The sequence below is a fragment of the Plodia interpunctella genome, chromosome 26 (assembly GCF_027563975.2).
Source record: "Plodia interpunctella isolate USDA-ARS_2022_Savannah chromosome 26, ilPloInte3.2, whole genome shotgun sequence".
In the NCBI taxonomy this organism is placed as follows: domain Eukaryota; kingdom Metazoa; phylum Arthropoda; class Insecta; order Lepidoptera; family Pyralidae; genus Plodia; species Plodia interpunctella.
In genome coordinates, this window is record NC_071319.1 from 1,715,979 (window position 1) to 1,728,879 (window position 12,901).

The 12,901-nt window shown below is 37.1% G+C and overlaps 1 protein-coding gene across 3 annotated transcripts in view; it reads right to left on the reverse strand.

The window, feature by feature from the left end:
• Positions 1-12,901, reverse strand: part of hppy (happyhour) — a 32,889-nt gene that overhangs the window by 17,660 nt on the left and 2,328 nt on the right. For 2 of the 3 annotated variants that reach the window (XM_053764963.1, XM_053764962.1), the window contains exons 2-10: positions 8,083-8,286; positions 7,127-7,233; positions 6,526-6,664; positions 6,314-6,386; positions 5,467-5,657; positions 4,532-4,639; positions 3,366-3,540; positions 2,638-2,754; positions 2,195-2,303 (exon numbers count right to left, since the gene is read on the reverse strand). In XM_053764963.1, coding sequence (XP_053620938.1) covers positions 2,195-2,303; positions 2,638-2,754; positions 3,366-3,540; positions 4,532-4,639; positions 5,467-5,657; positions 6,314-6,386; positions 6,526-6,664; positions 7,127-7,233; positions 8,083-8,286 — 1,223 coding nt within the window. Of the gene's footprint in view, positions 1-1,360; positions 1,412-2,194; positions 2,304-2,637; positions 2,755-3,365; positions 3,541-4,531; positions 4,640-5,466; positions 5,658-6,313; positions 6,387-6,525; positions 6,665-7,126; positions 7,234-8,082; positions 8,287-12,901 lie in introns of all 3 variants that reach the window. The other variant, XM_053764961.1, reaches the window with a different exon arrangement.

A 12,901-nucleotide genomic window follows, 5' to 3' on the forward strand; every position in this document is an offset into this window, starting at 1 on the left:
TTTGACTGAAATAAACTAATAATATTTGTAAGATCATACATTTTTCATGCATATAAAACGTGTTCGCTGTATCGCGGTGCTCAACCGACACTCATGAAAGATGCCATACAGACATATGCAAGTTATATATTGACATAAAGTTCTTGTGTAAAAAAAAATCGTTCCGAACTGCCAGTAGTTTATAGCTTTAAGAAATATAATGAATAATTTTACGCGAAAGGGTGATTGTGACGGTCTAATTACTAAACAAATGCTAAAATTTGCTAGTAGTTTATAGCTTTAAGAAATATAATGAATAATTTTACGTGAAAGGGTGATTGTGACGGTCTAAATACTAAACAAATGCTATAAATTTGCTAGTAGTATGTAGCTTTAAGAAACATAATATAATGTGAAAAGGTGACTGTGACGGGTCTAATTACTAAACAAATGCTAAAAACTGAATTTGATAATAAAAATCAAAAACTTTCCTATCAAATACAAGAAAAACTATTTTTTAAACTTCAACTTTTTCTACTAAATTAAATTACAAAATTTTGATGCCATGTACACATTGGCCTATAACTGACTTATTTTCGAAAATACGTCAGTTTGAATTCATCTTCTTCATAGTCTTATTCCTCATGACTGAGGTACGTGGTCATTACATGGAATGAAACACACGTAACAACTTTCTTGGCATTATTAATGGAGTGGTTTGCTATTGCCTTCTCCATTTCACACGCAAGTCAATAATCAACCGGTGTGCAGGTTTCCTCACGATGTTTTTCCTTCACCGGAAGCAAGTGGTGGTCGATGAAAACTACTATAAATGAGTCAGATTGGTATACAGACTCATGTGGCACGAGTAGGATTCGAACCTGGGACCTTTCGATTCACAGGCGGGCGTCTTAACCATTACACCACCACCGCTTCAGTATGAATTACATAACGCGTATACATTATGTAACAAACATAAAATGTTGTTCTTAATTCTACTTATATTATAAATGCTTTTAAAGCAGAATATACTGGACATATTGTTAAAAAATTTAGCACATGGGTAGAATATAATCTACGATTATTGATGGGGTCATTTTTATACCGATATTCTCACGGGATCGGAGTCCCGGGGCGCAGCTAGTAATGAATAAAAGCTTTAATATTGCAGTCATGGAATAACTAGTCAAATATAACTTGCATACCAAATTCCTAAAAGTTAATCCTCCAGCAAAATTAAAAGAAAATCCTCCACCAAAACAAAAAAGTTAAAAAAAAAAACAATAATAAAAAAAATATCAAAATTTCGAAAAAATATGTTAGATCCTGCGCACCAAATAAAAAAAAAACTCAGAAAACGCTTTTCTTTTTTTTTTAATACCTCAAACTCATTCCCAATATATCATCACCAGTGATCACCCGACACCACTTGCTATAAAATATAACATAAATTAATATAAAATTATACATATATATATATATATATAAATAAATAAATAATTCGAATTAATTATATGGTTGTTTGAAACCTTCATACATATGACTTAAAAAATCTTTGTTATTTTTTTACAACTATAAATATAGTCCCAAATATATATAATCATGTCTATACCCCTTACGAGGTAGACAGAGCCAAGGGTCACAAAACCAGAAGACCACATTTAGCTGGATAGCGGGCTTATTGATAGCTGAGACACTGAAATAGTCCAGTTTCACTGAAAATCTCTAGTTTATAGCCCTATCCCTTGACTGACTTTTACAATCAGTCACGCGAGAACCAGCTGACATATATTTTTCTTTCGTTCCCAGACAGAAAACTAACAAATCGACAATATGAAGTAGTTTGCACACATAAATAAGTTACATCAACGCTTGTAACTTCATTTCGCGCAGTTAAAAATGTACTTTATGTCAACATACAAAGTATTTTAAAAGATTGCTAATCAAAAATTTTCATTAGCAATATTTTTTTATTATTTATGATATCTTTATCTGTCTGAAGATCCCAAACGACCAAACAAACATTTAAACAAACAAAATAAACATAATAAATTAAAAAGCGACCGTCACAACACTAGAAACCATAGATTATAGATTTAAAAGTGTCACGTCAGTTTCGTGGACCGTTTCGCCGACACTAAAGGAGACACAAAAGACAATTAATTGTTACAACGTGACGTCAAGTTGCAGGACTGCAAAGAAAGCATAAACTCACTTCTCGCTCGACTGCATCGTGTCTGTGGTCTCTTGGGACAGAGGGTTGTGTTTCGGACAAGTCATTAACGACGCCACGCTCCAATCCTCGCTCGTTTGTCTATGGAAACCTTGAAATGAAAAATAAATGTGTGTTTAGACATAGACAAACAAATTATTTATTTGCAAAAAACAGTAGTGATTTTTTTTTACAAAGTGGTGTTAAAAGAAAATTCAGTAAATCTTTGATTATTTGTAGTTTATTAATTTGTAAATAGAATTTTTGTTTGTCCTCTTTGCTTTTGCTTTGTAACAGACATTTAAACCCCAATTTAAATGATGAGTTGAAAGAATTCAGTACTCGAGCGGAAATCGAACCCACGCCCTACGTGACTAAGCGAAACTGTGCTCTTAACCTATAGCTATAATTCTTTCCCCGCACTTTTATATCCTGTATATACCCACCTCGTCTCCCGGTATCGCCGTCGCACCTATTCTTGACGAGGTTGTCCGCGAGATCGTCCGCGTCTAAATCTATGATGGGCGAGTCATCGTACGCGCCTGAACGTATGCGGTCGCGGCCTGCAACGGGGGAAAAAATAAAAATAAATTCACGATAATTAACTTTTATTTTTTACAAAAAAAATACTTTTAAAAAGAAATAAGTTGTGATTATATGAACGGCTGCAGATTACAAAAGCATACCTATCTAAAATTACAAACTCTTTAAAAAGCCCCAAATGTATGAAACATATATGTTATATGTTTTCAGTATTCCCAAAATTAAATGGATAGATCCTATTTTTTTCTTTCTATTATCTATACATATTTTACCGAAGAATTCCCGAAATTCCCAAAGATACAACACCACAAATGTTACATTGTAGAAATCCCAAACCACGAAATTAAATATAAATATATTAGAACAAATCACACAGATTAAGCTAGCCCCAAAGTAAGCTCGAGACTTGTGTTACGGGATACTAATTCAACGACATCATATTTTATAACAAATACCTATATAGATAAACATCCAAGACCCGGGCCAATCAGAAAAAGATCATTTCCCTCATCATTTGAGGTGAGGATCGAACTCACGCCATCCACATCACAAGTCGTGCGATTTCCCACAACACCGACGAAGCTATACGACAAGCGACAAAACAAGGCACTCCTTTACAATCTCCACATACCCTCATCCAGCATAGTGACTCTGGCCGCGGTAACATCGTCGTCCAGCAGACTGGTCGGTCGGACGGGGTTGTCCGGCAGATGCGGTCTGTGTCTGGAGCCGCTCCGCTCGGCCAACACTCGGCGACCGCGGCCGGTGTGTTTAGACGCTATACGCTGGGGTACGTTTGATACCGCCTGAAAATTTTTACTCGCATTAGCAATAGATACTACCAGCTTTTGCCGGCGACTTCAAACGGGAATACTTATGTTTTCGGAATGAAAGTTACCCTATGTCCTTCTCCCTACTTCAAACTACATATGTGCAAAATTTGTTAAGAAAATTTGTTGAGTTTGAAAATTTGATAAGGCGTGAAGAGGTAACACACAAACTTACTTTCGCATTCATAATATGACTTGGTAATCTATACTATGATTATAAAGAGGTAAGCGTTTATGAGTTTGTATGTTTGAGGCGGGTAATCCGAAACTACCGAACCGATTTCAAAAATACTTTAACCATTAGAAAGGTACATTATTCAATATTGCTATAGGCTATATTTTATCTCAAAATGCATGGGAATTCTTCAAACAAAGCGTGAAAATATTTATTCATCCTATAATATTAGCTGTAAGTTTGAAATATAAATCTAACCCTAAATCTAAATCTAACCTAACCCGGCCTCACACGATAACTTATGTATAAACTTCGGGATAAAATTGTGTTAACAACAGCGTAAAATGCGTCAAAATCCGTTGCGGGATTTAAAAGAAAGTATATTTTTTGGCGACACACTACTGCAAGAATGCGGCGCATGTGTGCATGTCCACTAGCCGCTTGTCGTGTACGAGCCGTAACTGGATCAAACCGGTTCGCGCGCGCTCGGCCAGTAGACAGGCTAAGGTTCGCGCTAATGCTCAGTAAAAATTTACGAGTTTTAAATTGTTTTTCGCGCAATAAAGTGTAAACTGGTAGTCAAAAAAGTGTAAACAACTAGATTCAGAGATGTAAATGATAAATTTTATTTAAATCACCTTCGCCAATCCTACTCAAATAGGCAACAATTTCGGACGTTCCTTATTAAGCTTTGCCTCTGTTCCGATTCCCCACTCATGTGATACTACGTAGTGATTAAAAATAAAGTTAACATTTTGATGTACGGAACCCTAAAAACCATATAACACTCACCGTATCGTCGTCTTCTTGGCTGTTGCAGTGGCTGGGAGGATTTGAATACTTCTGCAGCAACTCGATGGCCAATCTCTTGCTCATATCTTGTTGGAAGAAGAACGGGTGCTGGGAACAAAGCGATCAATTAGCAATTTGTCATTACTAGTTGTTCGGTGTGAACGTAGACCTCGCGAACACATTTTTTTTTTTAAATATGAAACTATGAATATTTCAAAAACCACTTAATCGATTTCGTTGCCACACGAACTTAAAAATTCTATTGACAGATCCTACATACCTTTTATATTTCATCAAAATCAGACCAACGCGGTTCGAAAGTTATCGCGTTACAAACACACATACATACAAAAAACGTATTTTGGCCGAAGTAAATTTGCAGACCCCGCTCGCTTCGCTTGCTCGTTATTTTCTATACTTTTCTATACATATAATAAAACTGTAAGTGTGATATGTTTGTTCGAGCAAAACGTAAAAACGACTGGATGGAATTTGATGCGATTTTCGCAGTTGTATAGCGGATGGTCGACCGTTAAGTTGGAACACTTGTTTTATGGGATACTAAACGATAATATATTTTATAACATAATAAATTGTACACCTAAACATTCCTCAGGAATCACACTATCTATTGGTGAAAACCGCATGAAAATCCATGCAGTAGTTTTTGAGTTTATCGCGAACAGACATACAAACAGACGCCACAGAGGACTTTGTTTTATAATATGTAAGGATACATTAGATAAACATTCAAGACTCAGGTTAATCTGAAAGAAATCATTTCCCATGTCGACAAGAGCGGGGTTCGAACCCGGGACCTCCAGTGTAGAAGTCCGGCATGATAACATTGAAAATACATCGATTCGATCGATTTTCAAAGTCAAAATAAATTATGTATATAATGTTAAACTGAATAAGGCATTTTAATTAATTACCTGTAAAAGTTTATCAGCCGTGGGTCGTTTTTTAGGATTTTTCGTCAACGCCAACTTCAAGAAGGAATGGAACACTTGGGACCATCGCTCCCTCTCTTTCAGTTGCGGCGGTTTGAACCCGGATTTCGACATTAGAAAGAGAACGCGCATAGGGTGGAGCTCAAACATCGGCGGTTGGAGTTCGGCTAATTCTGCAAGGGGTTAAAAAAGGATATTATCATATTCAGTAAAAAAAAGTTACAGCATATTTTGAACTAAAATGTGTTTTTACTGAACAATATTTGACAATGACAGAACGAGACAAAACATACTTTTTAGCTTCAAGTAACTGTGCTTTCACTTGTAAATGAACTAAGGAGATTTCATATAACGCCCTTGACCAGATAAATTCATTAAATGATACTTTATGCTTTAAAATCTATTTTGGTCAGTTTATATCTGAACATAATGCGAATTAGAGTACTTGACTGGCCATAAACAAAATGCATATAGTTATTTAAATAACCAAATACAACAATTAAATGTCACTTTAATTGATCAGTTTTATTGATTACGAGATTTCACTATTGGTCTCATTAAAGTATATTAAAAATTGTTTCCGACTCCAAAATCCGTGACGTCACATAATACATACTATAATACAAGCTCTAGTTAAGAAACATTTCGTTTTTGACATAAAAAAAAAGCATCTGATTTTAATAGTTGGATAGTATTAATAGCTTGAATACGGGTATTTAACGCGCACGTACCTTTTATACTACGTATTAAGCAATAAATAATGAAAAACTAAAGTTTAAAATAAGTAGAATGGCCAATTATGAGCATGAAAAGTGAAAAAAGTTATTACCTATGGCTGTGATGCCACAAGCCCATATATCACAGAGTTGGTTGTAACCGCCTTTCCTCTCAACCGCCGCGACCTGAAACGGGGAAATCACAACTAATAAATGCTTAAAGTATGCTTTATGTAATGACAGAGTAAGACTACAATTTGAAAGAACAAATGAATGAATGATAGAATGAACGAATGAAATTTTTCCAAGTAATGAACGTTCGGACCTCAGGAGCCATCCAATAAGGAGTGCCGATGAAAGACTTCCTCTTGTTTATGGTCGCCGTTATCTGCGCAGAGACACCGAAATCTGCCAGCTTGACGTCGCCACACTCTGTTAGTAGGATGTTCGCACCTTTTATGTCCCTGAAAGAAAATATAATATGTTAGATTGTGACAAGTGACACGGTGGTGGTGTAATGGTTAAGACGCCCGCCTGTGGATCTAAAGGTCCCAGGTTCGAATCCTACTCGTGCCACATGAGTTTGTATACCAATCTGACTTATTTATAGTAGTTTTCGTAGACCACTACTTGCTTCCGGTGAAGGTGAACATCGCGAGGAAACCTGCACACAGCTTGACTATTAATTTGTGTGTGAAATGCACAAGGCATTGGCGAACCACTCCATTAATAGTGCCTAGAAAGTTGTTGTGTGTGTACGTGCGTACGGGTCATTACGCGTAATCACCCATATCATCAAAATCAATCAAAATCCGTAGCGTAGTTTAAAAAAATCTAAGAATACACAGAGACAGACAGCGGGAAGCGACTTTGTTTTATACTAAGCAGTGATGGTTAGATAAATATAGTTACGATTTGTATGTTACCTATGCATCTTGCCCATACTATGAAGGTAGGACAGGCCGGTCAGCGTTTCCCGACACATGTAGGCTATCTGGAATTCAGTCAACGGCCCGGTGACGTGGTATATGTCCTGGAAAAAAGTTAACTTTCAACAAACGTGTAGTGAAAAAAATTATATAAAACTGTACTGTTTTTCGTTATGAATGAATGAATGATTTACGTTACGCGAAGTTTGTAGAAATTGTTCAAGGAAAATACAAAATTAAAGACGAATAGATAGCGTACGTGAAAGAGATAGAAGATTTTCGTTGCTAGTGTTGCCGAACTATCGATAATTTTACAATCGATAGTTTCAATCGAAAAATAGCCATACTATCGATAGGCTTATTGATAGTATCGATGCTATCGATAACTATTTTGGAGCAATACTATCGATAGTATATTAGTATCGATAGCCGATAGTTTAATCAACATCATGGTTCGTCAACGCGAATCTTTGATCTGATTGGCTGATTTCAAGGCGGCACGTGGCACTGTATGCTTTTTCGTCTATTTTAAGGTAAGAAAAAACACACGGAAAAAAACAATTTATGAGAAGGGTTTCAGGGGTGTAAGAAAACGAGGTAGTCTCATATAAAAAGTATTGTCTGTCACACACACACAGGAGGTTACAAAATACAGAAGGGTTCGGAAAAATCCCTTAAAATTATAAAAGTCGCGATAGATATGGGAGCGCGCGGATCGCGGCACATCAGTGTAGGTACACTGAAGATGTGAATAGCTTGCCGGTTAATGGCTGACTGCCGAGCAGAGAGGCGTCGGGGCAAACGGCGCGCTATATGACGTAGTGCGCATGCGCCATGTATCAGGTGTTTGAAAGAGATTGCCATTCTCTATATCGCGTCGGCAACCGACCGCGGGAGGCCCGAGTGGGAAGGTCAGATGTACGGTGGTTTACTATAAATTTATAATATGTTACCTGCAAACTACCCCCTCCGCAGTACTCCATAGAGATCCACAGCTTGTCCCGCCTGAGGTAGGAGCCGTAATACGCGACAATGTTCGGGTGCCTGCAGTCCTTCATCATCAGAATCTCCTGTTGGATGATGGCGAAGTCTTCGCCCGGCTCCAGCTTGATCACCTTGATGGCTGCCAGCTCACCGTTGCCATTAAGCCTTTTCGCCTGAAAATAAACAGTAAACTTTGTAATATAACTGGCGACTTGGCACGCGCGGCGGCATTTCATGTTAACTTACAGGAATGAATTGTACTCGTATAAATGACAGGGAAGACTCAATCAAAATCTGTTTTGTGGTTTTAAAGAAGAAAGTTTCTAAAAACAGGCGAGAGCGACTTTGTTTAGTAATGCAATACCTTTTCTCCATTTTTACCTTTGGGTAACGTAAAAAATTACCTTGAAATTTTGTAGCATAGTTAATGTAAATTATTAAAAATTATCACGTTGTCAATTTTCAGAAAAACTTCTGACCGCGGCTTCGCACACGTGAATTTCTCTGCGAAAGCGGAACAGACACGATTTTCATACAAACTTTCACCCCCTATTACAGTCATTTAACCCCCAAATGACATTATTGAAAAAGAAAAATAGCCATGCTTGAACGATCTTTAATTACATGCATATTATAAATTTCATCAAAATCGGTCCGACAGTTTAGCCGTGAAAGCGAAAAAGACAGACATACTTTCGCATTTATAATATTAAGTAGGTAAGTATGGATATAAAAATTCGCTACGAAAACGTAACGCTAATAAAAACTCAGCCGAATTCACAAGCGGCACATTGTTGCAACGGTGTACGGTATAATCATACGCAGCTACGTTTATTATGAGTAATGAAAGGGTCAACGCAAAGTGTCCGTTAATACCGACAGGGGCCTCGTTAGATGAGTCAACCCGGGGTTAGATTGTAGTGTACCTATTGGCGTGACTAGACAGAGAAATTTGCGATATCAATCAAATAAAAATACGAATAAATACGAAGATGGAAGAAGATGAAATGGCAACTGACAGAGTTATATGGAAGGAGAGGAAGTAGTTGACATAGGCCAGTACTTATGTCAACTACGTCCTCTCCTCTCCTCTCTGCGATGTCGGCACAGTTGCCGATGTCACATACCGAGAAGGTGGTCAAGAAGAATAGAGGTCTAACTGCGTAAAACAGTCCTCGAGGGAAATAAGAAGTATGGTCAAGAAGAAGGCGTAGACAGAGAAAACTCTAGAAGTAGTTATAACTAGTATTACCAATGCGAAAGTTTATTTATATGTTACCTCTTCACGCTCAGACAGAGCTCACTCAACCAATCATCAATTTTACATACATGTAGTTTGAAGTTTAAAGAAGGACATAGGGTACTATTCATACCGGAAAATTAAGGCGATGATTATTATATAGATGATATAAACATTGTAGACGAAGCTGGTGATTTTCTACTAATATTATAATTGCGAAAGTTAGTGAGGATGTGTGTATGTTTGTACCTATGTTTGTTTGTCTTTCACGCAAAATGTACTGGACCGATTGTTATGAAATTTGCTACACGGGTAAAATATAAGCTGGATTAACACACAATGGTACTTTTTATCCCGAAATTCCCACGGGAGAGAAGCCCCGGCGCGCAGATAGTTGATTAGATAACCCTTAAAAAGTGTGCGAGGCCGTCGACCCCAGAATCGAATGTGGTTACCGCCTGCCTGCAAATTGATGAGACAAAGGACTGTGTCCGTCGTTATCCGATTGCTCAGGAAATGATAAACTTTATGACCCGTCCTCTACGTGTTTTTTTTTTGTTGACATGTCGTCACTGCTCGAGTGCGGCAAAACATAACTAATCAAAGTCAAAATTTTTTAACATTAATTGAAGAAGCTAGCTAAGGAATTGAACAAACTTGAACAAACAAACAAACAAACTTAATTTCGCATTTATAATGTAAGTTGGGATTGGGCTTAGAATAGTTAGGAAAACCCCGTGTTTTTACTATAATATATTACAATCTATCAATAAATAAAAAGTTAAGAATGATAACTATTTTCGAATTTTAGTAGGTATTTTTGAAACTGAATAAACTTAAACACTACTGGACCGAATTTGAAGAAATTTGGCACAAAGATACATCTTTATTTACCGCGAACAAAAACGTAGCGGGCGGTTGTAAATAATAAACAAAATATAACTGCTTAAAAAACAAGTTAGGAGAGGCTTTTGCCCAGCAGTGGGACTCAAACAGCTAATAAAATAAAAATACTTTTATTTCCGAAAATAATTCTTTAACTACATTTTAATTATGTGTCATTTTGATCCATTCAGCAATGACCCGAAAACGTACGCCATATGGGGGTGGTAGGGTTAAAAAAAAACCCTATAGTGTTCTACAAATAGCACCCGGGGGGTTAAAGTGCCGCGAATTAGGTCAATGGACTTCGATGGCGATAACTTGCACGCCAAGTTAGAAAAAAGTAACACAAAGCTTTAATTACCTATTTTAAAATGTTAATCTTTAAGATTTTTTTAGGTGTAATAGGTTAAATAAAGACTCAATAATTTTGCGGAAGCGCCCAGCGTCGTGGTTAATACCATAATATATGCTGAGCGGGAACCAATTTGGTAGAAAAAAGTCTCAAAATCAAGATCAATTCAGAAATTAGGCGTCAAAAGCAAAAAAGAAAAAACTTATGTATACATATAGGCACGTAATTCCTATTATTATTTATTTACCAAATAAACAGTTTTTCTTTCACTCTTCAATTCAGTTCTTTACTGGTACGGCCACGTCTTGCACAAACCAGCAAAGTTACGTGGAGAACAAACCATTGGTTACGCCGCTTCCGCTTGCTATTGATAAATAAAAGGAGCAAACCCAAGAAGTGCTGGCTTGATGTCGTCAAGGATGATATGCGTGACAATGGTCCGACAACTAGGGATGCTGACGATAGTGCGAAGTGGTGACGAAAAAGTATGAAAGCGGTCCCTGGGCAAAATTAGGAAGCAACCGAGAAATGCTCGGATAAGAGAGAAAATAAATTAACAAGTTTATTTGTTACACAAATTAAAAAAAACCCCGACCTTCAATATACATTTCGCGTTGAACGGCTGAAGCGATTTTCATGGAACATTACTAAGAACACTCGGGATAAAATTATCTATGACACAAAAAACACTAAACGGAAATCGGTTCATCCGTTTGGGAGCTACGATGCCACAGACAGACACGTTAAACTTTATAACACCCCTCTTTTTGCGTGGGGGGTTAAAAATTGGGTGAGTTTTGATTTTGATCTGCATCCTAATTGCCTTAGATAGTTGCGAAAAACCAACGAAGGTAAGTAAGCTTGCATGTGAGCAAGCCATAGCGGCAGTTTTCTAAATCAATTCTAAGTTAAGGCGATTACTCCACGCACACCAGCGCCACCTCAGACCGAGCGAAGCGAGCACGGTTTACAAATCAACTTGAGGCAAAAATACATTTTTTGTATGTGTATGTATAATACATACACAAAAATTATTTTTGCGTTACAAACATAAATAATGTGCCTATGTTTTGTTGTAACGCGATAACTTTCGAAGTGTTGGTCTGACTTTGATGAAATTTAAAAGGTAGGCAGGATCTGCCAATACAATATTTAAGTTCGTGGCGCAACAAAGATTTGGTTCCGTTTAAAAAATAAAATGTTTTCGTTTCTGAAATATTGTACAATCTTGTACAAACTCATCAAAAATGTATTGTGTTCGCGAGGTCCAAGTTCGCGGCGATTAGATTAGTTATTAATTTTGGTAAAAAAAAAAAGCATTCCCAAGGAAGGTTGACGTCGGACAGGCGGCCAACTGTATAATACAGCCGAATCTTCTACATTTTAAGGTCATGTTTTATGCTGACCCCAACCCAGTACGCGACCGGGAACACGCGGAAATGAGAGATTCGCACAGGACTGAAGCATAGGGGCGCAACGAGCTCAAGATAAAGTGTTACAGTTTATCGTTCTGTATCATTGTAATGGAACCCTAAAATGACAATGTTTGTTCTTATTTTACATCTGCGTCAATAAAACATGTGGTTAACTTGGTAGCAATAGCGCTCTATACTGTTTATTTTGTAAGCCCAGTTTTATCCATATAGTTACTTAATATTATAAAGTCTTTCTGTACCGCTTTCACAGCTAAACCGTTGGACCGATTTTGATGAAATTTGATATACATGTAGATAAAGACACAGGATGCAAGTTTGTATGAAAATCACGTTTGTTTCAAATTCACGCGGGATAACCCGCTGACAAAAGCTAGTCATCAAATAAGTTCAACATGGACACATTTCTATACCAACTAAATTATAAAGGGAAAACATTAGTTTTTGAAGAAATTTATCTTTGACGGAATAGGCATAACACATTGCTGGTTTTCCATTGCCGTAAATGAAAGCACTCATTGTAAAGAAATTTGGTTATTTTGTTCGCTAATCGCTACTTTTCTTCGTCTTTGATAACTGGAATTGGCAGTTTCAAATGATTTCCTCATCTATTGACTAAAGAGGAGGTATTGCGGTATAATTACTTAGAATGACCAAACGCAAGGCCGAGCCTAATTATGAGTCAGTGTTTAATCATCAATTACAATCCGCGGGGATTATCATTGTTTACGATCGTTATAATTGCACTATATGTATGCAGAATGTCAACAGTCAAAATATAAATAAAGTCGTATTAGACCGCGGTTTCGCCCGCGTGATTTCCCACGGGAGCAGGTATTTTTCCGGGATGAGAGGTACCTTATGTCCTTCTCCGTACG